The 24,956-nt window shown below is 40.1% G+C and overlaps 1 protein-coding gene across 3 annotated transcripts; it reads right to left on the bottom strand.

The window, feature by feature from the left end:
- Nucleotides 1-1,951: 1,951 nt before the first annotated feature.
- Nucleotides 1,952-24,956, bottom strand: 2410141K09Rik (RIKEN cDNA 2410141K09 gene). Of its 3 annotated transcripts, NM_183119.3 has the most exons (5): nucleotides 24,858-24,956; nucleotides 17,517-17,643; nucleotides 17,256-17,316; nucleotides 2,600-2,658; nucleotides 1,952-2,120 (listed from the first exon to the last, which is right to left on the bottom strand). In NM_183119.3, exons 1-5 carry the CDS (start codon nucleotides 24,858-24,860, stop codon nucleotides 2,083-2,085), a joined length of 288 nt encoding a protein of 95 aa, NP_898942.1. In that variant the 5' UTR covers nucleotides 24,861-24,956; the 3' UTR covers nucleotides 1,952-2,082. The 3 variants fall into 3 exon arrangements, with proteins under 3 accessions (NP_898942.1, XP_030103321.1, NP_001277125.1); NM_001290196.1 differs by lacking the exons at nucleotides 1,952-2,120; nucleotides 2,600-2,658 and adding an exon at nucleotides 14,866-16,069; XM_030247461.1 differs by lacking the exons at nucleotides 1,952-2,120; nucleotides 2,600-2,658; nucleotides 24,858-24,956 and adding an exon at nucleotides 13,641-16,069 and having other exon boundaries at nucleotides 17,517-17,722.

Below are 24,956 nucleotides of genomic sequence, written 5' to 3' on the forward strand. Positions count from 1 at the left end.
TCAGAAAATAAATTCACAAAACATTGTGAACATAAAGGGCCTACTGTGTGCATTTAAACAGGAGCCAGTCCACAGGATCGCCTGAAAAACAGGAAAAGACAGCACAGGGGCCTGCTTCCTCTGTTGCTGGTGTTCCCTGAGCTCAGCCATGGGGTGAATTGTCAGGCTGTGTCCCTGTGAGTGTGGTGGACAATGACTCAGAAGATGAAGATGACTCGTGGGGACCTCTGTTCTCTACATGGCACAGGACGTCTCACAGTCTGTGTAAAATAGCCAGAGCCTGCCTGAGCAAAGATGGATTCTCACTGGGGAGAGACAGAGATGAGGATGTGACTCAGACAGAGAGAGCTGAGAAGTCTGAGACATGGAGGAGAGAGGTCACCTACAGGATGCTATAGGCACTGGGGCGTGGTAGGTGTGGGTTGGTTGGGTGGAATGGCTCCGCAGAAAATGACCTGCTGGGGACAGCATGCCACGACAGAGACTGCCTGCAGCAGGCCAGGATGGAAATATCTCAGGAGCCTGTGGCAGCTCCGTATAAAATCAGTTGTTCCCATGTCTTCCAACCTTAGCCTTGGACAGTGCCTGTATAGATTTCATTCGTGTGTGACTGCTTTTCAGTTGCCCCTGATGTGCATAATCATTCTATTATACCGACGTGAGTTCTGTGAAACTAGATGTTCCGTTTTGTCACAATTCTTAAAAGATTAAAAAACTGAGGCCTGGGGCCCAGTGCAGAGCAGTCCTACTGGTTCAGGTGCTTGCTTGCACTCTCATCTTGGAGACAATGCAATGACTGCATAATGGCAATTCCGGATTCATGCTTGACTTGCAGAGAATGTTTGACAGAAATGATTAGAAAATGAACTACAGCCAACATCGGGATTCCGGGAAAGGAAATAACTTATGAAATGAGTTTTGCATAGCAGTTGAGAGTGGTTCCTGGATGATCAAGTATGGAATATTTAAAATCTTATACTCATAAAACTAAGTCAGAGCACAGGGACTCTCGGGGGAGTCACTGTGTGCAGTGTGCTGAGGCGGAAAGCCAGTGGAACCACTGAGTTAAGGGTTGACTTCATTCTTTCTGGCTGATGCTTGGCAGATTTGCCTGGGTCCTTTATCATTAGAGCTTAACAGGAAAATGCAAGCTGACCTCAGAGCTTTGAGCTCTTAAGTAAATAAGTTAAAATTTAACGTTTCAACAATGATAAGTTTGCAATTATTATTACTTTGGCCAGAAGCCTGGGAATAGGGAAGGTGGAAACATTGGGGAACAATTGTAATTCTTGATTCTTTGTGGGATTCCCTTATTCTTTTGAATTTGGTTTGCCAATGAATATACAGTGCCCTTTTTTCTACCTGCTTTTGGAGTGTCAATAAAAGACTGGGGCAAGAAGGTGAGAGAGCCTGAGAAGAGCAGGTGGAGAGCGAGTGAGTGAAGGAAGAATGCATGTGGAGTGTGTGTGTGTGTGTGTGTGTGTGTGTGTGTGTGTATGTGTGTGTGGTGCGTATGAGGCATGTGTTGAGGCATGTGTGAGGCGTGTGTGGTGTGTGTGCGTGAGGCTAGTGTGAGGCATGTAACACATGTGTGAGGCGTGTGTGTGAGGCCTGTGAGGTATGTGTGTGAGGCGTGTGTGGTTTGTGTGTGAAGCTAGTGTGAGGCATGTGAGAGATGTGTGAGAGGCATGTGTGAGGCGTTGGAGGTATGTGTGTGTGTGTGTGTGTGTGTGTGTGTGTGTGTGTGTGAGGCTAGTGTGAGGCATGTGAAACATGTGTGAGACGTGTTTGTGAGGCTCGTGTGAGGAGCATGTGAGGCGTGTGTGTGAAAAGCACACAGAAGAAAGCAGAGCGTGCAGCCTTGAGCTGTGAGCAAGTGAGCGAGCAGTGCAGAGAGTGAGAGAGAAACTCTAAGCCTTGAAAAGCCGCCTGTCACCTTGCACACAAAAAAAGCAGTCTATGTCTGTTTATTACCTGCCTCCCAGATAGCCCTACTTCAAGATGAGAACTCTGATCCCGAGCCGAGGCTAGACTCCTCCTCTGTTCAGGATCACGAGTCTGGTTCCAGGTTAGAAATTCATTTCATGGCCTCTTAGAGATCCTCGGTCTTTGTTTTCTCCCTGTGGGCACCGGAAGTCATTTATGAACCGAGGAAGAAATTTTATTTCAGGTTTCCGCGAGACAGAGGTTGAACTTTATTAATTATCAACAACAATAATTAAAATAAAAGCTGTGACACGGTTTCTGCTTCCGGCCCTCCACCACAGTTTGGCGCGGGTAACGGGGAGGAGTTTCGTGGGGGCTGTGGCGCTCACTCGCGGCTTCCCAGGAAAACTGAGTTTTATTTCCCATCTCTTCTAAAGTTTAAGTAAAATGTTCATTTCTTCCAAAAAGAAAAATTGTTGAGACAAGACTTTAAACCCGCCTCCGGCGAGTGAACATGCACAGATTCCCTATCTGTTCCTGTCCCCTCAGGCGGCCATGACGCCAAAAGGTCAAATGTAAGAACTGAGAACAGGTAGCTTAGCGGTTAAGGGCACAAACGGTTCACCCAAAGGTCATGAGTTGGAATTCCAGCAGGTGCTGTGATATTTTGTACCTTCTTTTGGTGGCTGGACAGATGACTCCGTGTCATGGAATCTGGCTCCCTCATGTGGCCTGCGGGTGTAAAAGCAGGCAGTACTCTGTATACTTAATAAATAAATAAATCTTTAAAAGAAAGAAAGAAAATTCCTTATGGAAGTTTCTTATAGATTTGGGAGTGATGACTGGATGAGCGATCCTGCTTCCATTTCTCATTCCAGGCGTCTTCAAGAGCTGAGGGTCTGCTCTCAGGGCCGCTCAGAGGGAGACAGAGACGCTGCATTTATAGGATTGGAAGGGAAGCAAGGACAGGCGCTGTAATGGGAAGAGCTCATCACTAGTGGGCAACCTTCCCGGGATGGGAACTGGAAGTAGCAGCGCCACACCAGCGCTGCCAGCACTGCTGCAACTAGGATCATGGGGGTCCAGGTGCAGGGACAGAGCACTCCTGCACGTTTGCGCGTGTGGCAGGGCGGGGGTTGGTGGGACAGGCAGGGAGGCAGGGCGGAACGGCGAGGGCGGCGACCCTGAGAGCTCAGCAGGATCCCAGCAAAAGGCATGGCCATTTGGAGAGCATAGGGGTCATGCGGGGTCACACCCATGGCTGTGTCCTCCCTCGGGTCTGTCCTGCCAGTGCCAGGGCTCTCCGTTCAACACCCTCCCACCTCTCTCTTCCCCCTGGGGCTTGGGTCACACAGCTGTCTTAGGGGCGGGGCGAGGGGGCAGGGCTGGAGGGTGGCCAGAGTTCACCCAAGGTTTCCTGGATGGCATGGTGATCCCGGTCCCTGGCAGCTGTAACCAATAGCCACCTATGTGATCCCTTACCTATACTTGGACCCCAACTTTAGACCTGACCCTGACATCATATGTAAACCCCAACCTTTGACCCCATCATGACCTCTATATAGCTCTGTGACCAGGATGACACTGTCCTATAACCCTGACAAGACCCAAAACTGACTGGCTAAGGGTATTTGTATTTGTTTCTATCTATTACAGAAGGAAAGATATCTGATGGTGGCTGATCAAGACCCTGATTTTTATCAATAGCAGAATATCATTAAGAGTGATTTTACTGCTATGTGGCCTTTCAAAACATAAATATATGCAATTTTACACAGTCTTTACAATTTTGTTTAAAAATATAAATGTATATGCAAATTTGTGCACATTCAGTAAGAATTAATGAAATAAGAGGCCATGTGCATTTTAGGAGTGCAGGGAGTGGGACAAAGGGTGTTTTCGAGACAGCAAATATAAAAAAAGGAGCAATTCAATGACAATGTCAAAAATAAACTACCAAATAATATTTAAAAAATAAAGCAGCAAACAGTATTTTGAGAGAAAAATGACACTGACCTTCAACACCTGACGTAAAGAACAATGTGTGTGTTTTATGTGCATGTTTGTGTGTGTGATATTAAACTGAAATAATCTTTAGTCTCATATTTTGATAAAATTTATGAAGAGACCCTTCATCTAGAGTGATTTATATGTCCATAGAATTCACTGACCTCACTGTGGTGAAGGTCTTGTGGGAGACATTTCCATTAGTGATTTTTCTCACTTAATGAAACACAGTCATTTCATAAGGAAACGGTCTTTTCACATACATTTACAAAGCCTTATTTTGCAGGCACAATCTGAATCTCAATGTCCTTTCCATAGAATGTTCCCGTCTCTGTATGTTATCTGGTATTCTTAGCATCTCCCTAGTACATTGGAAAGCTATCCCAAAGTGCAGCGCTTCTGTGCTATCATATGCATTACTGTCACGGTGCTTCTCACTCTGCTAACATTCATTCTTCTTTCTCTTTTCAAATCAGTGCCTTTTATTGCTTCAGGAAGCTATGAGATTTCAAATCCCAACAGAGGCAATTTACCATTTAGGTGATGTCTTAGATTCTGTTGCAGTAAAATCCACCATAGCCAAAGAAACATGTGAGAAAAGTGTTTATTTACTTATGTACCTTGGGCACAGTATATTGTGTGAAGCCAAGGCTTTATACTCTACAGAAAGGATAAACTGGATGAGAAAGAAATTAGGGGAACAACACCCTTCACAATAGGCACAAATAATATGAAATACCTTGGTGTGACTCTAACTAAGGAAGTGAAAGATCTGTATGATAAGAACTTCAAGTCTCTGAAGAAAGAAATCAAAGAAGATCTCAGAAGATGGAAAGATCTCCCATGCTCATGGATTGGCAGGATCCATATAGTAAAAATGGCTATCATGCCAAAATTAATCTGAGATTCATGCAATCCCCATTAAAATTCCAACTCAATTCTTCACAGAGTTAGAAAAGGCAATTTGCAAATTCATCTGGAATAACAAAAAAAATCTAGGATAGCAAAAGCTATTCCCAAAGAAAAAAGAACCTCTGGTGGAATCACCGTGCCTGACCTCAAGCTGTACTACAGAGCAATTGTGATAAAACCTGCATGGTACTGGTACAGTGACAGACAGTAGACCAATGGAATAGAATTGAAGACCCAGAAAGGAACCCAGGCACCTATGGTCACTTGATCTTTGACAAGGGAGCTAAAACCATGACAGCATATGCTGAAGAGGATGTGGAGAAAGAGGAGCACTCCTCCTTTACTGGTGGGATTGCAAGCTTGTACAACCACTCTGGAAGTCAGTCTGGTGGTTCCTCAGAAAACTGGACATAGTACTACCAGAAGATCCAGCAATACCTCTCCTGGGCATATACCCAGAAGATGTTCCAACTTGTAATAAGGACACATGCTCCACTATGTTCATAGCAGCCTTATTTATAATAGTCAGAAGTGGAAAGAACCCAGATGCCCCTCAATAGAGGAATGGATACAGAAAATGTGGTACTTTTACACAATGGAGTACTACTCAGCTATTAAAAGAATGAATTTATGAAATTCTTAGGCAATTGGGTATCTGGATGATATCATCCTGAGTGAGGTAACCCAATCACAAAAGAACACACATGATATGCACTCACTGATAAGTGGATATTAGCCCGGAAATTTAGAACACCCAAGATACAAATTGCAAAACACATGAAACTCAAGAAGAAGGTAGACCAAAGTGTAGATACTTTGTTCCTTCTTAGAAGGGGGAACAAGCAGGGCAGTGGTGGCGCACACCTTTAATCCCAGCACTTGGGAGGCAGAGGCAGGTGGATTTCTGAGTTTCCAGGCCAGTCTGGTCTACATTGTGAGTTCCAGGACAGCCAGGGCTATACAGAAGAACCCTATCCAAAATGAAAGGGGGGGAGGGGGAGAAAATACCCAATGGAAGGAGTTACAGATACAAAATTTGGAGCTGAGACTGAAGGACGGACCATACAAAGACTGCCCCACCAAGGGATCCATCCCATAAACAACCACCAAACCCAGACACTACTGCATATGCCAGCAAGATTTTGCTGACAGAACCTGGCTATAGCTGTCTCTTGTGAGGCTATGCCAGTGCCTGGCAAGTACAGAAGTGAATGCCCACAGTCATCTACTGAATGCCCCCAATGAAGAAGCTAGAGAAACTACCCTAGGAGCTAAAGGGGTCTGCAACCCTATAGGAGGAACAACAATATCAACTAACCAGTAACCCCAGAGCTCGTGTCTCTAGCTGCATATGTAGTAGAAGATGGCCTAGTCGGCCATCATTGGGAGGAGAGGCCCTTTGTCTTGCAGAGATTATATGCCCCAGTACAGGGGAATGACTAGGCCAGGAAGCAGGAGTGGGTGGTTTGGGGAGCAGGGCTTGGGAGGGTATAGGGGACTTCTCAGAGGAAACTTGGAAAGGGGATAGCATTTGAAATGTAAAGGAAGAAAATATCTAAAAAATATTTTTTAAAAAAGAAAAAAAGAAAAGAAGGAAGAATCCAACGCAAGGAGGTTAATGATACACATGAAAACAGAGATAGTAAATAAGTAATAATAAATAATAATGTTGTATTAGCTGCAAAAAAGGGAAAGCACACACACACACACACACACACACACACACACACACACACACACACACACACCTCAACACGACCGCCAGCATCAAGAACAATGACAACATACAAGGAGTTAGCCATCACTCCTCATTGGTATTGATAACAATGACCTCAGTTCACCAATAAAATACACAGGCGAACAGAATGGATGCTAACACATAATCTATCCTTCTATTGTATACAAATAATATAGCTCAACATCAAGGATAGGCATTACTTGAAGGTAAAGGGTGGAAAAAAGACATTCCAAGAAAATGGACCAAAGAAGCAAGCAGGTACAGCCATTTACAAATACAGCAAAATAGATTTTAACCAAAAAGTAACCAAAAGAATTGGAGAAAGATACTATATATTCCTCAAATGGGAAAAAAATCACCATAGATGACATTTAAATTTTTAACATCTATGCCTTAAACATATGATCACCAACCTTTGTAAAAGAAACAGTTTTAAAGCTAAAATCACATAATGACTGTCATACATTTATACTAGGAAATTTTAATACCCAACTTCCACCAATTGACAAATTCTTCAGACCAAAACTAAACAGATAAATACTCCAGCTGACTGACGACATGAACATGAATTCAGCTGATATTTAGAAAACGTTCAACTAAAATATAAGAAAATATACCTTCTGCTCAGCACCTCATGAAACTTATTTATAAACTGACCACATATTCAGACACATTGCAATTCTCTAGACATACAAGAAAACTGAAATAACAACTGTATCTTATCAGGCCACCATGGATTACAACTAGATATCAAAAAACCAAAGAGAACACAAAGCTTACAAACTCAGGGAGGCTGCACACCTCACTACTGAATGAAAGAAATGTTAAGACAAAAATAAAGGAAAAATTAGAGACTCTGTAGAATTCAATGAAAAGGACAACAATTGAGCAACATGCACAATCTTATGGAACACAAAGAAAATGAAAGTGGTGCTAAGATAAACGTTCATAGAACAAAATGCCTGCATGAAAAAAAAAATGGAGAGCTCTCATACTGGCAATTTAACAGCACTCATTAAAGTCTAGAACAGAAAGAAGTGAGGGAGCAATGAAAAAAGGGAGTAGACATCAGGAAATTATCAAATTGGGGATGAAATCAATAAAATAAAAAGAGAAGACTACAAAGAATTAATGAAACATGGAGATGGCCTTTGAGCCTTTTATTAGACAAGATAGACAAAAACATTAAAAAATAGAGAATATCCAAATTAACGAAATCTAAAATGAAAATGGGGACAAAATAAAAGACAATGAAGAATTGCAGAAAAGGGCAAAGACATATTTTTTAAAAGCATGTACTCCACTGCATTGGAAATACTAAAAGAGATGGATAATTTACTCATTAGGTTCCACTTATCAAAATTAAGTCAAACTAAGATAAGTAATTTAAACAGACCTAAACACCTAGAAAAAGAGAAGTCATTACAAATCTGCCACCAAAAAGACCTCAGGGCCATGAGTTTTGGGGTAGAATCCTAGCAGACTTTCAAGGAGAAGGAGGATACTCCTCAAAGTATTCAACAATATTGAAAGAGAAGAAACTTTGGCCGATTTATTTTGTGAACCCATGTTAACTCAAATATCCAGTCAATAAAGACTCAGCAACAAAAGAGAATTGCAGACCAACTTTCCTTAAAGTGACTGACACAAAAACACTTTATAAAGCAAAACAAATAAAAAAGAAAGAAAATAGAAAAATTATCAAAAGAACATCCACCATGATCAATGAGGTATGCTTCATTAAATAGATGCAGGAATGTTTCAACATAATGTACTTAAAGTGAAAAAAAAAGTGACCATCTCACTAGATGGTAAATAATTCTCTGACAATCTCCAACATCACTTTATGATAAAATTCTTGGAGTTATTAAGGATACAAGGGACATACCTAAACATAATAATGTTACCTTACAGCAAGCTTAGAGCAAACATTAAATTAAATGGAGAGACATTAAAATTAATTCCACTAATCCCCCAAAAAGTTAAGGTGGTCCATTCTCTCCATATCTATTCAAAATGTTATCTAAAAGTTTAGCTAGAGTAATAAAACTGAAGGAGACGAAGGTAATATAAATTATAAAGGAGGAAGTAAAATTATCTTTATTTACAAATGAAGTGATAGTATGCATAAGTGAACCAAAACTTCCCACAGGCAATTCCTAGAGCTGACAAACACTTTCAGCAAACTTGTGGGGTACAGGATTAACTAAAAAAGAAAAAGAAAAAGAAAAAGCAGTAGCCTTCAAATGTGTAAATGAGTTTACAAGTGCAAACAAAATAAAGAGATATCATAATGTATGAATTGATTGTTGATGCTTGTCATATTTTCTTCAAATAATAATCTTGAGGAACTCAATATAAGTGTGTAGGCTAAAATCTTACCAAGGTCTTTGTAGTCACAGATTACTTTTGGTATTATTAAAGGTCATCTAAGACTACTGCGATATGTAATAGCTTTAATATACTGATTAGATACTAAAGAGTTTACTCTTGTTTAAAGATACCAAAATTGCAAAACCTTAACATATTGACTGTGCTTATGTGTTTTCTCTGCATTATGACTTTTTCTCATGGTTTCTCAGCTTACTTCTATGTGCAAAGGCTTTAACACATTGCTTATCCCTAGGTTTTCTCTCCACTGTGTATTCTTTTATGTTCATACATAACTGTGTTGTGAACAGTTTTTAATCACATTGATTACATTTAAGATTTTTCTCCAATATGTATTCTGTTTTGTATTTGAAGAGAACTATGATGTCTAAATGTCAGGAACAATCAAAAGAAACTAGTCCTAAGGACTGCCTTTTTCTTATCACTCTCCATTTAACCTGAGGTTGAAACTAAGTTCAAGTCCCAAGTCCTAGTGACCTGTGTACTTAACAATATCCGGCCAGGTTTCATTATTCACGTTTTGTTCCCATCTAAATGATGACTGTTCCTAAGTATAATTTCTGTTACTTGTGTTTTATTCCTCAAAACATAGTGCCCGTTCCTAACAACAAAAGAACAAATGGCTATGATACGGTAGACCATAAAATCTACATCTTGTATCATTTGACATAAAGTAACAACAGAGAAAAATCATGATGTGGGGGATGTAACTGTAACTTGGCACAGGATGTTGTGGTTTCAAACCTGAAGCTTATATAGTTTTATATAACCTGAAGGTTTGGAAGCTATATAACTTTCTGACTCAAGTTTGGGCTGGGATATTTCAGCTAAGCTTCTGAGTATATTTATGGCCCTGATTGATGAGTAGTGACTTGATTATAATAAATTATTATCATTTGCATTGTCCTGTGTTTGAGTTGTGTTGGACCTCAGTCACCCCATACCATAAAGGCTTTATCACATTGCTGATATCATAGAATTTCTCTCCAGTATTAATAGTTCCATAATGATGAAAACTAGAGGTGTGCAAAAGTTTCACCATACTAATGCATCCACAGTTTCTTGCCAGTACAAATTCTTATATGATGAAGAAGACTACAGAAATGTGCAATGGCTTCACTATATTAACTACACTCACAGGGTTTGTGTCTTAGAATTTCCATTGCTAGGAATACATTTCATGACCAAGGCAACTCTTGTAAAAGCAAACATTTAATTGAGGCTGGCTTACACTATTAGAGGTTTAGTCCATTTTCATCATAGCAGGAAGCATGGTAGGCATGCAGGTAAACATAATGCTGAAGAAGGAGCTGAGAGTTCTGCACCTTGATCCACAAGCAGCCAGAAAGAGACTGTCTTCTAGGGATTACACAGAAGGGTCTCTTCAGCGCTGGGTGGAATTTCAAAGCCAAACCTAACAGTGATGCACTTCCTACAACAAGGCCACACCTTCTGATAATGCTACTCCCTGGGTCAACCGTATTCAAGATACTACATTCCACTTGCTGGCCTGCATTTGATTGTTCAAACACGTGGGTATATGGGGACCACACTTAAACATAGTATAATACAAAATACATGAGATTCAACTTCAAAAGGACTCATCATCTATAGCAGTCTCACTAATAAAGTCCAAAGTTCATCATCTGAGATTCATCCAATCACCTAACTGTAATCCCCTACATTTTCAAAAACAAATAGCACATTATATCATTGTATACCTCCAAATTCACAGGATATACTTTGCCATTCTTTTTTTTTTCTTTTGTTTTGTTTTGTTTTTGTTTGTTTTGTTTTCGAGACAGGGTTTCTCTGTGTAGCCTTGGCTATCCTGGAACTGACTCTGTAAACTAAGCTAGCCTCGAACTCACAAATCCGCATGTCTTTGCCTCCCAAGTGCTGGGATTAAAGGCGTGTACCACCACTATCTGGCTACTTTGTTATTTCTAAATAGCATTGTGAGGAAATACTGGAACAAAAGAAGGCCAATCTCCAAATTCTGCATATCCGTGTCTGATTTCAAGTGTTCTTCAGTTCTTCAACACCTTTCTGCTTAGTTCACTCCAGCACAATTCTTTCTCTTTGGCTGGACTTATTTCAGGAAAGCAGTTTTCCTGAGCAGGTATCCCATAGCTCTAGCATCTCAAAATCTTGGGGTCTCCAAGGTAACTACAATATTACATCTTCATGTTCCACTGGCTGGGATCTACACATGATCTTTCGCACTCCTCAAAAGAAAGTGGGTGACTTCTCCAGCTCTTTTCTCTATAGCACCCTAGGTTCTGGTTGACTTCACTCTACAGCTGTTGCTGTTCTTTCTACTCATCCCATGGGACTGACACCTTCAATATGCTGGGTTTTCCTGCTGGAACAGGGGTGCATTGCTTTCCTCTCAAATACTATCTTCATTACGCCATGTCTTAGCTGCTCTACATGACACCTTCATGCCTTCGAAATTAACACCACCTGGGTATTTCTCACACATGACCAAGTCCAGAAACACCACAAGGTACAACTTTGGGCATCTCTGGAACACAGCATCTTTTCGTTCCAGAAAACACTTACCAGAAGGTTCCACCTCAGTGATGCTGGTTTCTTCTTCATCACCCCTAATTTTTTATCTACAGCTATCCAACATCAATTGTCTCAGTAGTCCCTTCTACGCTTGCCTCTAAAGCCAGAGCCACAGGGACAAAGCTACTTGCTGGGGCTGGACCATGGCCTTTCTATTACATGATCACCAGCTTTCGAATTTTCAACAACTTCACACTGCCTAAGCTTGGCTGTCCTGGAACTTGCTCAGTAGATTTACCTTGAATTCAGAGATCTGTGTATCCCTGTTTATTGAATGCTGGGATAAAAGGCATGGAAAACCATGCCTGGACCTAAGCTTTTCTTTACCTAAAATTCTCCACCAGGATGCATTGAACCAGATATCTATTTGATTCTCATCTCCTGGGATTAACAGCATGTACCACCATGCCTGGACCTAAGAATTTCCATCAAGATGTTAAATTGAAAACTCAGAACAGGAATCACAGTCCATCCCTTGTTAATTTGAAAAATATTTATATCTCCTTATGTCCACATGAAAAAAATAACCAGGTAACAATCATTCCTAATGTGATACAGTTCTCCTTCCTAAAACTGCACATCCATAAGTTTAGCGAGATGGAATCTTGCCTTAACATCACCTTTCCCTTAATGCCATGTAATATCTTTGATCACAAGATTTAGGTTCATTCAACATCCTGGTGAGTCTTTCTTTTTCTTTCTTTCTTTCTTTCTTTCTTTCTTTCTTTCTTTCTTTCTTTCTTTCTTTCTTTCTTTCTTTCTTTCTTTCTTTCTTTCCTTCTTTCTTTCCTTCTTTCCTTTCTTTCCTTTCTTTCCTTTCTTTCCTTTCACTCTTTCCTTCTTTTTTTTTTTTTTTTTTTGAGACAGGGTTTATCTGTATAGCCCTGGCTGTCCTGGAACTCACTTTGTAGACCAGGCTGGCCTTGAACTAATAAATCTGCCTGCCCACGCCTCCCGAGTGCTGGGATTAAAGGTGTACACCACCACACCCAGCGAGCCTTTTCTTATTGAAAATTACATTCTACATTTTTCCATTCTAAGATTATGCTTGATCAAAACAATCATCATGAGATTAAACACAGGACAAAGGCTATGCTGGCTTTCCTTTTACTTCTTTTATTAATGCATCACTCTTAAGACAAGGTAAAAAAGCAACAACATTCTTAAGCAAAACATCATAAAAAACATATACAGAGTTCAAATCGCTCTCCAGTGCCTATGTGTTCCACATTCCTCCTAGGATGTCACATTAAGTTCCACTTAATGCATGTACAAATCCAAAGTCTAAAATTCCACATTGCTCCAAACAAAAACATGGCCAGGCCTATTACAGCAATACTTAAGTCTGAGGTACTAACTTCTGTCTTAGAAAGAATTTCCTTTGCTCAGAAGACAAACTGTGACCAAGGCAACTGTTTTAAAGGTAAATATTTAATTGGGCCTGGCTTACAGTTTCAAATACTTAGTTTATTACCATTATAACAGGAAGCATGGCAGCATGAAGACAGCTATGATGCTAAAGGAGCTGAGAGTTCTCCATTTTCATGAGAAGGCTGGTAGGAAGAGACTATCTTCCAGCCAAACAGTAGGTGGGGCTGTTTTGTACTGGCCAAAGCTCCAAACAAGACCACCCCAGTAATTCACTTCCTTCAAAAAAGTAACATCTATTCCTACAAGACACACCTACTAATAGTGCCACTGCTTATGGCAAAGCATATTCAAATTAACACAGTTTATATTTTCTATAAATACTTTCATACATTTAAATATGATTAGGACATGCAAGGCTTTACCACATTGGTTATATTGATAAGGTTTCTCTCTAGTATGCGTTCCTTTATGTATTCAGAGACTACTGTGGCATTTAAAGGATTTTCCAACTTGACTACATTCACAAGTGTTGGGAGGCAACCTGAGGCTCACAAGAAATGGGGTACACCTGGGAGGCAGACTGGAGCTGAAAGACAGAGAACTAGACGGTCAAGAGAAATAATGGAGCTAAGTCAAGGTTCCTGATCAAAGCTCAAATGTTTAATAGCAAATGTGCTTATAAAGGGGAAGAGGCCCATTCCCACCAAACCATTCTTGGTGCTTGGAACCAGCTGCAGGTGATGACTTGCAGGTCTGGGTGTAGTCTTTGGAATATCTCAGGGGCCTTTCAGCAGGTTGCAAAGTCTTGAAGAACAGTGGCAGTGGCTGAACAATATAGTGATCTAGGGAGCAAGGGTCCACCCCAGGTGGTCTAATTCTCAGTGGCAGCAAGGTCAAAGTCTGGATCAGCCTGCTTCAGGCTGGGAGAGCCTACACACAAGATTTCCATCAATTATGTGTTCTTTTACGTCTTTGGAAACTATCGTGATATTCATAGTCCCTTTCACATTCACTGCATTTATAAGGTGTCTGTAAAACCTGTGTTCCTTTAAGTGTTTGGAGTGTACAACGACATGCGAAGGCTTTAACACATTCATTACAATCACAGGGCTTCTCTCAACTATGTGCTCATTAATGTACTTGGAGATGACTGTGATATGCAAAGGTTTTCTCACATCAATTACCTTCTTAAGGTTTCTCTCCTGCACAGTTTTTTGTATGTTTGGAGATGACTGTGGCCTGGAAAGGGTTTACCTTATTCATTATATTCATGCAGGTTTTCTGCCATATGTGTTCTTTTATGTATGGGGTGATGACTGTGTCACACAAGGGATTAGTACTCTGGAAAAATGGAAAGAGTTACTTTTTGGAATGTGTTCTTTATGTAGTTGCAGATGACAGTAAATTGCCAAGGTTTTTACCACAGTGATTACAATAATGAGGGTTCTCCCCAGTGTGCTTCACTTTGTATACATGTGAAGAATTAAGACATGCAAAGGCTTTACTGCATTGACAACCTTCATGAGGTTTCTCTCTTGTATGTGATCTTTTATGTCATTGCAGATGACTGTGACTTGAAATGCTTTACAACGCTGACTACATTCACAAGGTTTCTCTCCTGTATGTGTACTTTTAAAATAATGGAGATTACAAAGTTCTGAAGTGTGTCCCACATTGATTATATTCATGAGGTTTCTTTCCAGTATGGTATCTTTTATTTTTTGGAGACTAGTGAAAACTGCAAAGACTTCATTATCACATTGCTTACATTCATAAGGTTACTCTCCAAAATGGGTTGGTTCTTTTGTCTTTTTGAGATAATTACTTTGTGAAAAGGCTTTTACCACATTGGTTACATTAAGATTTCTCTCCACTATGTGTTTTTTTATGTCTTTGTTGACTTCTCCCTTGTGAATGGTCTTTCCACATTGATAATTATCCTAAGATTACTCTCCAGTATGGGTTCTTTTATGACATTGGAGATGAGTGGATGTAGCAAGGGCTTTACCACACTGATTACATTCATAAGGTTTTTCTCCAGTATGGGTTCCTTTATGATATCTGAGACTATTGTGACAGGAAAAGGCTTTCCCACATTGATTACATTCATAAGGTTTCTCTCCGGTGTGGGTTCTTTTATGACATTGGAGATGACTGAGCCTTGCAAAGGCTTTCCCACATTGATTACATTCATAAGGTTTCTCTCCAGTATGGGTTCTTTTATGATGTTGGAGATGAGCGGGTCTTGCAAAGGCTTTACTACATTGATTACATTCATATGGTTTCTCTCCAGTATGGGTTCTTTTATGACATTGGAGATGACTGGGTGTTGCAAAGGCTTTACCACACTGATTACATTCATAAGGTTTTTCTCCAGTATGGGTTCTTTTATGATATCTGAGACCACTGTGACCGGAAAAGGCTTTACCACATTGATTACATTCATAAGGCTTTTCTCCAGTATGGGTTCTTTTATGATATCTGAGACTAATGTGAGAGGAAAAGGCTTTACCACATTGATTACATTCATAAGGTTTCTCTCCAGTATGGGTTCTTTTATGACATTGGAGATGACTGGGTCTTGCAAAGGCTTTCCCACATTGATTACATTCATAAGGTTTCTCTCCAGTATGGGTTCTTTTATGATATCTGAGACCACCCTGACAAGAAAAGGCTTTACCACATTGATTACATTCATAAGGTTTCTCTCCAGTATGGGTTCTTTTATGACATTGGAGATTAGCGGGTCTTGCAAAGGCTTTCCCACATTGATTACATTCATAAGGTTTCTCTCCAGTATGGGTCCTTTTATGACATTGGAGATCAGCGGGTCTTGCAAAGGCTTTCCCACATTGATTACATTCATAAGGTTTCTCTCCAGTATGGGTTCTTTTATGATATCTGAGACCACTGTGACAGGAAAAGGCTTTACTACATTGATTACACTCATAAGGTTTCTCTCCAGTATGGGTTCTTTTATGTCTTTGGAGATGAGCAGGTCTTGCAAAGGCTTTACCACAATGATTACATTCATAAGGTTTCTCTCCAGTATGGGTTCTTTTATGATATCTGAGACTACTGTGAGAGGTAAAGGCTTTACCACATTGATTACATTCATAGAGTTTCTTCCAACTATGACTCCTGACATGCCTGGAATGATAATCGGCACATGTGAAAGCTTTAACACACTCATTACCTTTATCGATTATTTTATCTATATTAATTAATTTTACAGGTTGGTCTAAATAAAGAATTATCAGATCTTAAGTTTTTATCACTTTGCATGTTCATGGTGTTCTCCCTCTCTATAGGTTGTTTTGCCTCTTTGAAAACAGCTGTGATGGTAAGAGCATTTATAACATGGCATATATATATATATATATATATATACATATATATATATATATATATAAAACAACCTTTTTCTATATGAGATTTCTATATGACGTATGTCCCATACCTGAAGAACAGTGAAACAATGCAGAGCTTTTTACAACTGATAGCATTCATAATTTCCCTGTAGTGTGAATCACAGCACATTAGCACTGTGAAGCAGGACAAACAGATGAATTTCCACATTTTTTCCTCGGTGTGACTTTGAAGATGTTTTCAGTAAAGTAAGAAAACCAATTAATCAAAAACTCCTATCACGTTCAAAAAGTCTAACAAAGTCAGAAAACTATATATCTTCTCATTGTTCTGGAAAGAGGTGTGTTGCTATTTTCAATGTTCATAGACTCCCATGGTTTTGTCCATTTGTCACTTGATATACCCATTAAAAGAAGAACAAATGAAAGTTTTCCACATTGCATTTGCAACAGTTGACATTTTGTTCCTTGTAGACATGCTATATATGGATTAAGGTTTCTCCACTCAAGATTCTTGACTCTCATAAACTGACCTCTATAAAATTAGGAATGAGTCTGCAAGAATATAAGTATCACCAACTTTACCTTGAAATACTTGCTTCCTAGAAGGTAACATATATATATATATATATATATATATATACACACACACATCACTATTCAATGTGCAACATTTAAATATTATGAGACTATACAGAGTATAGTTCCATAGCATAGGTTTAATGGAGCTACAAATCAAATAAAGGGATCTCTTAAGGCATTGTTTGCTTGTTTCCATTCTTAAGATGAATGCCTTGGAACCACAAATCAGGTAATAGACTCTGAGGTACACGCACTTTCGAGAATATCATAATCATAGCTACAGGTAATGGACTGATATTTGACACTCTTGCTTTTCTTTAGAACTTCCAGAACTTACTACAATTTCCTCACAGACATATTTGTATCAGCTTGCACATGAAAATTACCTTGTATGTCTTCGAGAACTTTGACATGGTTCTTCAATATGATGGTCTTCCCATTTGTAGCCTAAAATACAGCAAAAGAAAATGAATGATATGTTATTAGAAATTAGGAATAATTGAAGTTACTGTAAATTTTCACAGCTGTGAACCTGATTTTTTCACCTCAATCTTACTTGTTCTCAATTTAAATAACAGAAGATCATCAATAACCAAAAAACATTTGTTCGCTTAATTTAAAAAGCAAAAGAAAATTCACAGTCTTACCTATAGAAGTAAGGTTCCAGTAGGTCTCCAACATCACGTCTTTGTAGAGATTCATCTGGGAAGGTTCCAGCAAATTCCACTCTTCTTTAGTGAAGTTCACATGCACATCGTCAAAAGTCATTGCATCCTAAAATATCCCAGAAATGTGTATGATACAAAGCATGATACTAACATCACTCCTTATTACCTGACACAGAAGTTGTATTCTAATCACCATGTATTTTTACAAGGAAATTGAATTATAATGTTCACCTCTGTTGCTGTTGAACCTTTTGCCTAGGAGATAGCCTTGCAAGGGAAATGCCAATTGAGAGGGAGATTGCAAGGGGATACAGATCAACAGTACCAAGCCCACATCTGAGAAGCTGTACGAACAATTACTAACTACAAAAATATTGGACAAGATGGAGGTATTTGCTCATGACTTTAATCAGAGGCACAGGAAGGTGTATTTCCCCAAGCTGGAGGCCTGCATCATCTATGCAACCAATTCCAGGACAGCAAAAGTTACATATTAAGCCTCTCACTCCCCCTGCAAATAGCACCCAAGGAAACAGAAATGGTAGAAAGAACACATAGTTCTGCACTGAAGTTCCTACAAAGAATTATGCATTAATTGCAGTTCTGTATTCATCTTGCAGAAACATGAAGTACAGCAGTTTAAATTGCAACATTAATAAAATTTTGCTAAAAGAGAATGAATTTTTAAAGAGTTACAAATGGACCAATTAAAATACTAGTAGGATAAATGCTGATCACAAATATGCAACATAGGGCAGGAGAGATAGCTCAGCTGTGGAAAGCTCTTACTGGTCTTCCACATAATTGTGGTCAATATTTAGCATTTATGGGGACCAACAACTACCCATTACATCAAGATCAGGAGTTCTGATACCACCTACTGACAACAGTAAAAATGAGGCACACATGATATTCATATTCATGCACACAGAAAAATAATTACATTTACTCAAAAATCAAAGAAAAAAACAAAAGAGTTAGGCAGATCATCATATACCCAGAATTCAATGACTCTGAAGCCTCAGGTAGTATTGATGTCATGAGCATATGTCATCCTGGAAAATAAAATATACCTATATATTTAGTGAAATTTCAAAATTGAAGATGTGGATAAAGAACTGCACAGAAGCATATGCTTATTGTACAAAAACATGATAGGTGGCTGATGTGGTATCTATACCTACTAACAGGACAAAAAGGATTTCACAGAGAAATTTTATCTCGAACAACAAAATCCAAAATAATAAAATTAAAAATATAAAACCACCAGGCTTGCAAAATAACTTAGCATTGAATAGTAAATGTGTCTACTGTATCTTATGTGATTTAGGGACAGAGACCAAATGGTGAATGTATGGGTGCCTGAGAAGAATGACCCTCACTCCCCTACAAATGCCACCCAAGGAAACAAAAATGATAGAAAGAACCCATAGTTCTGCACTGAAGTTCCTACAAAGCATTATACATTAACTGCAGTTCTGTATTCATCTTGCAGAAACATGAGGTACACCGGTTTAAGCTGTAACATTAATAAAATTTGGCTAAAATTTGAATTATGAAAATTATGAATCAGTTTAAACCACAACGCTGTAGACACAAAGAACAGCATTTGTCCTGTCAAAGAGAAATGCAGAGGCAAAGCTGGATCAGAGACTGAGGGAATGGCCAATGAAAACTTGCCCAAGTAGAGAAATATCCCATTTTATTTGTAACAACTAGAAACTGCAAACAATCCAGATGTCGCTCACCCGAAATACGTATACAGAAAATGTGGTTTATTTACAAAATGGAATACTAAATAAGCTATTAAAAACAAGGACATCATGAATTTTCCAGGCCAATGGATACAGGTAGAAACTATCATCCTGAGTGAGGCAACCCAGAAACAAAATGACATGAATATATGTACTCACTTACAAGTAAACATTAATCATAAAGTACAGGATATCCACACTATATTCCATAGAACCAAAGAAGCTAAACAAGAAGAAAAGCCCTAATGAGCATTGTTAAATCTCATTCAAAAGGGGAATAAAACAGTCAGAGGAGGCAGATGGAAGAAAGAGAGAACTGGATGGGAGAGTGAATAAGTAAGGGGAAAGGCGAGTGTCCAGGAACAGGTGTTGTGAGAGACAAGAGTTGGTCAGAGGATCAGGAATATGAATGGAATTCTGCAGCTTGAGGGGGAGGGGTATGGAAGGGTGGGGAATCTTTAGGTTGTGCCAGAGACCAGGAATGAGAGGTCACCAAGGATAATATGGGGGTGATCTTAGTTGAGATGCATGGCAGAGAGTTATGGACCCTCTTGCTACCAGGAAAGACCTCTAGTGGAGAATTAAGCACAGTAAATGAACGAAATACATTTGCTCCCAAAATTGGTCCTGTCTACAAGAAATGCAGGTGCAAAGATGGAGCAGAGACTGAGGGAATGGACAAATGATACTCTGACCAACTTGAAACCCATCCCATGGGCAAGCACCAATCCTGACATTAGTGAAGATCCTTTGTTATACTTGCAGACAGTAGCTTAGCATAACTGTCCTCTGAAAGTCTCCATCCAGCCCCTGACTGAAACAGATGCAGAGACCCACAGCCTATCATTGGACAGGTCTCAGGGAGTCGTTTGGAAGAGTTGGGGGAAAGGATTGAGGGCCTGCAAAAGAACAGGAAGTCTATTAGAAGATCTAGCGAGTCAACTAACCTGTACACTAGGAGATTCTCAGAAAGTGACTCACCAGAAAAGAGCAAACACAGGGTGGGCCAAGGCCCCACCATATATGTAGTAAATGTGCTTCAGTCTTCACATGGGTCCTGGAACAAATAGAGTGGGGGGATGTCTCTTAAGGTGTTGTCTGTCTGTCCAAACTGTTAGTCTCTCCAGTCTAACTTGGCTGCCTTGTCTTACCTCAGTAGCAGAGACCTGACTTGTCATATTTGGGGGATACTCAGGTGGTCCCCACTCTCCCTGGGTAGATGAAAAGGAGTTAAGATGAGGGACTGTGTAATGTGGAAAGGGGAGGGGGTTGCAATTGGAATGTATTTTGAATACATATATAAATGGGAAAAGTGAACAAATACATATAAATAGAATAAAAATGTACAAATCAGGCAATTATTTTTAAACTTTTCCCTACTCAATATCTCATAGAAAATCCTGAGTAAGAAATATTTTTGGCCAAAATGTTACACAAATGACCTCTAGCTAAAGTTTTCAGAGTCGATTTCCCACGGACATACTGTGACCTCCACTTCCTCTGGTTGCATTACTGCCAACACTCGAATCTTTCAGGTTCTATGACTACAACTGTTAAGCTCAATCTACAGCTTTCTATGACTTTTGACATCTCAATTTTTGATATTTTCCACATTCCTCCAAAAGAGAACATAGATTCTGTCCAGCAGCAAAATCACCTTTATATACCAATTTTTGTTGTTGTTGTTCTAACTTGCTACTCTGCTGCTGAATAGACTCCTGCAAGCAAAAGCATCTCAGGCAGTAGATGGTTGTTGTACATGGTTCAGTCAGATCACTGTCCACCATTCTGGAAAGTTAGAATTGAAACTGGAGCTAGAATATGAAGGAAAATAATGAAGAGCAAACACTGTTTCTTGGCTTGTTCTCTTACTTGGTCACTGTCCCATGCTCGGCTAGCTCTCATCCAGCCCAGGCCCACTTGTTTAAGAATATTGCCTCCCTAAGTAAAAAAGCCTTCCCAAAATATCATCAACACTATCTCTCACAGACATAGCAACCAGCCATTCTGATGAGGGCACACCTTCAATTGAGGTTCCTTACTATGTCTGTAGCTCTGAAATGTTGAGAACCGAAGACAATTATGACATGGAGACAATAATAACTGAGAAAATTGTAAAAACCCAAAACCAATGTGCTACCCATATCAATTTCAGGAGCCCCTGTCACTACAAGACAGAGGTGGAGTTGTGGCTGAGCGAGGAAAAAATGGGTAGGTCAATGGATTAGAGCAGGGCAGGATACACTGGAGTGAGGAGTTCAAAGGCTTTGCTGCTCTGGTGTGAGGTATCTTTAACCCCGCCTTCCCCGGCTAGTGCTACCAAAGAGGTGGCTAAAGCAGCTGGAAGGTGAACAGAGAAGCACATTGCACAAGCCTAGAAATAACACTGCTGGTCTAATGAGATATGTTAACTTTGTTGCAATAGATGAAGAACAACTTTCCCTCTAATGACAGTTCAGAGTCTAAAACTACAGAGTCAGATATGGACTAGGAACAGGGTTGATCAGGAGGGGGGAAATGAGGTCTTTGTCCTTTCCACCCTGTAAAACAGGATAGGGAGAGCCTGGTTTTGCCCTGGATTGGGTCTCCAAGAGCTCTCTATAATGGGCAATCTAGTGGGTGTAGGTCCTCTTAGGAAGAAGGATTTAACCCCAGATGATGATTTAGTCACTAAATCAATAGGATGGGAAAAAATCTTATTTCCTCTCTCTCAGTCACAGAATAATAAAGTACCACACACATGAGAGAAAGTCACAAGGTGTCAGTAAAGGCTACCCAGCAGATTCATACATGTGTACAGAGGAGAAGATGAAGACAGGATGGCAGCTGTGACTCATGAAGCAGGGTTTCAAGTCTGCTCTAACCCTCCAAGCACTTAAGACCAAGGGCACACCATCCTCTATATCAGACTAGGGAACATCTTCCAAGGCCCTGTGGCTACGACTCTCCAGTGCACCTACTGTACCATGGTTCCAAGTTCACTTTAGTCATCTCCCTCCACGAATAATCAAGAAAAATAGGAAAAACAAGACACACAGATACCAATGTGACAGACAAGCCATTGATACAAAGAACAACAATGAAACATTCTAACAGCTGGCCTTTCAACACCTCTGTTCTGAGTCCTAGAGGTCTTGGAGTTTCAGTCAACGCACCAAGATATTATACCCAAGTCACAGGAACCTCAATCACAACCAAGGATCTTATTGCAATGCAAACACACAAGGATTTGTATTATGGGCTCAGTAACAGGGTCTGTCACCAGTCAACCTGGCATCAGGTCCAAAATGAGAGACCAAGTCTAGAGGTGCTGGATATATATTGTAGTTACAGCAAGGCTGGGGATTTTCCATACAGGTCAGCAACCTAATATTTTGAAAACTGTATATCTGGCATAATCTGCAGGAACCAAACATGAGGCAAAAACTATCTGACAACCATGATGGCTAAGCTACAATTTTTTTCCCCTGCAAGTTGTATTAGTTATCTATATGTAGCTTGACCCTGTTGCTGTACCTTCACTGGCTGCTCATAGGATGTTTGCTCAGGTGTTCTATGTGCACTCTCAAAAATGCATTTGGTTGAGCTTTACAACTCACCCTTGTGCCTGAGCCCATTATTATTGGAAAATACTCCTGTTCAACCACAAGCCATGCCTGCCAGTAGACTAGGTAATTTGTCCAAAGACCTACGCCACTATCTGTTACTGCAGACCCTAATATCAGTTGCCCTTACCACTGGACAAAATACCAGTAGAAGTTTCCTCTCCCCCTGTGCATGCCTCCTATAGCTACCACAGATAATCCCCACCTACCCTTCCTTTCCTGCCTCATCCTTCAGTCTCAGCCCCCACTTGGGCAGACACATACTGCTCAACCACATGCCATGCCTGAAAGGACACCAGGTAAGCTTCCATAGATCTACCACACTATGTGCTATCCCAGATGTAATTTTCACAGTTGTCCCTAGCACTTTACCAAACAGCAAAGGCAGCTTAATCTCTCTCCTGACTATGTCTCCTTGTGGGTTGCTAAGATCATCTCTTTCTGCCTGCCTCTTTTTTCATCTTTCAACATTAGTAAGCATTCCCCCTTGAACATACCTCCAAACAGGTACATCAAAGAAGCAACCCTCAGTCAACACTGTGAGAATCCAGGTATCAGCTGGGCATGGTGGCGCACACATTTATTCCCAGCACTTAGGAGACAGAGGCAGACGGTATTCTGAGTTCAAGGCCAACCTGGTCTACAGAGTGAATTACAGGACATGCAGGGCTACACAGAGAAACCCTGTTTCGGAAAACCAAAAATAAATAAATAAATAAATCTATATATCAACCAGTAACCCAGGTATAAAACTCCCACCCAAATAGCACAAACCCAGAAACCAAATCACCTCAAACACAGAGGCCTAGACACCAGCAAATGAATATAATGAATAATAGCCAGGAAAATATATCACCAAGAAATCCAAGCTATCCTATCACAGCAGGCCCTAGAAATTAAAACATGCAATAGATACAGTGGAGAAATGGTTGTTTGGGGGAAGGGAAAGGAGTGAAAACATGGGGGAAGGTATAGCTGTGCACAAAAGAGCTTTAGACAGGCACACAGACAGAGAGCAGAGAGAGACAGCCACAAGGGTAGGGAAATAGAGGGGGGGGGCAAGCATCTGCAGAGAACAGAGACAGGGAACAAAGCACAGAGCTGCTGTAGCTGTGGTTCATGTATAGAAAGCACACCTGACAACAGCAGCAGGTGATGGAGACAGGTAACGACTTAAGCATTAGCTAATTCCCTAAGAGAAGGCCACTGAAATTGCTGTACACTAATAACCACAGAGGCAAGGTTCACCCATGCGCCAGGAAGGGAAGAGAGACTTTCAGGCATTAAAGATGAATAGAAAACAATGATAAATTGGTCAAAAAATATGGATTCCAAATGTTTCCTGGCACTAAATAACCAGGAATTCTGCAACATATGAGAAGGTGAAAAGTAGAAATTATTGAAATAGAAGAAGAATATCAGCTCAAAAGTCTAGAAAATATTTTCAGTGAAATCATAAATGAAAAATTTTCTAAAGAAGAAAATACCTATTAAAGTACAAAATAGCATCCAAAATAGCAAACATATTGGACCAAAAAAGTCTTTGTTCGACAAACTGTCAAAACTCTAAACATATAAAGCAAAGAAATATGAAAAACTGCAACAGAAAGAAACTAAAAGCTAAACAAAACAAAAACAAGTAACGTATGGAAGCAGACCTATTAGCTTCATATCTGTCTTCTCAATGTCTACTAGAAAAGACAACAGTGTTTGGACCGTTTTGTGCTGCATAGTGAAAGAAACTACCCATGTTTCTACAAGAAAGCAACTGGTCAAAATGTTTTGGACAGATTTAGAATGAGCTATGATAATGAAGTTATTCAGAGGTCACTGCCTGAGACCTCACACGTGTTCCCATCTGGGTGATGCTTCCCATGCAGCCCCAGAGAGGACCCACCACCCCACCTCCCCCTGCTCAACCACCTGCCCCTACCCATTGTGGGCAGTGATCCTGTGCTCACCATGTCTAAATCTCAGAGCTTCCTGAGGTCCCCTCAATGCACCCGACAGCAGATCTCAGAGCAGGACACAGAGAACCATTCAAGCCTGCACAGCCACAG

This window comes from Mus musculus, chromosome 13, assembly GCF_000001635.26.
Source record: "Mus musculus strain C57BL/6J chromosome 13, GRCm38.p6 C57BL/6J".
Classification (NCBI taxonomy): Eukaryota; Metazoa; Chordata; class Mammalia; order Rodentia; family Muridae; genus Mus; species Mus musculus.

Coding starts and splice junctions, on each gene's coding strand:
- 2410141K09Rik (NM_001290196.1), bottom strand. Junction 17,317..17,516: donor CTGGAACCTTACTTCTATAG/GTAAGACTGTGA, acceptor GCTGTATTTTAG/GCTACAAATGGGAAGACCAT. Junction 16,070..17,255: donor AGTTCTCGAAGACATACAAG/GTAATTTTCATG, acceptor TTATCATTCCAG/GCATGTCAGGAGTCATAGTT.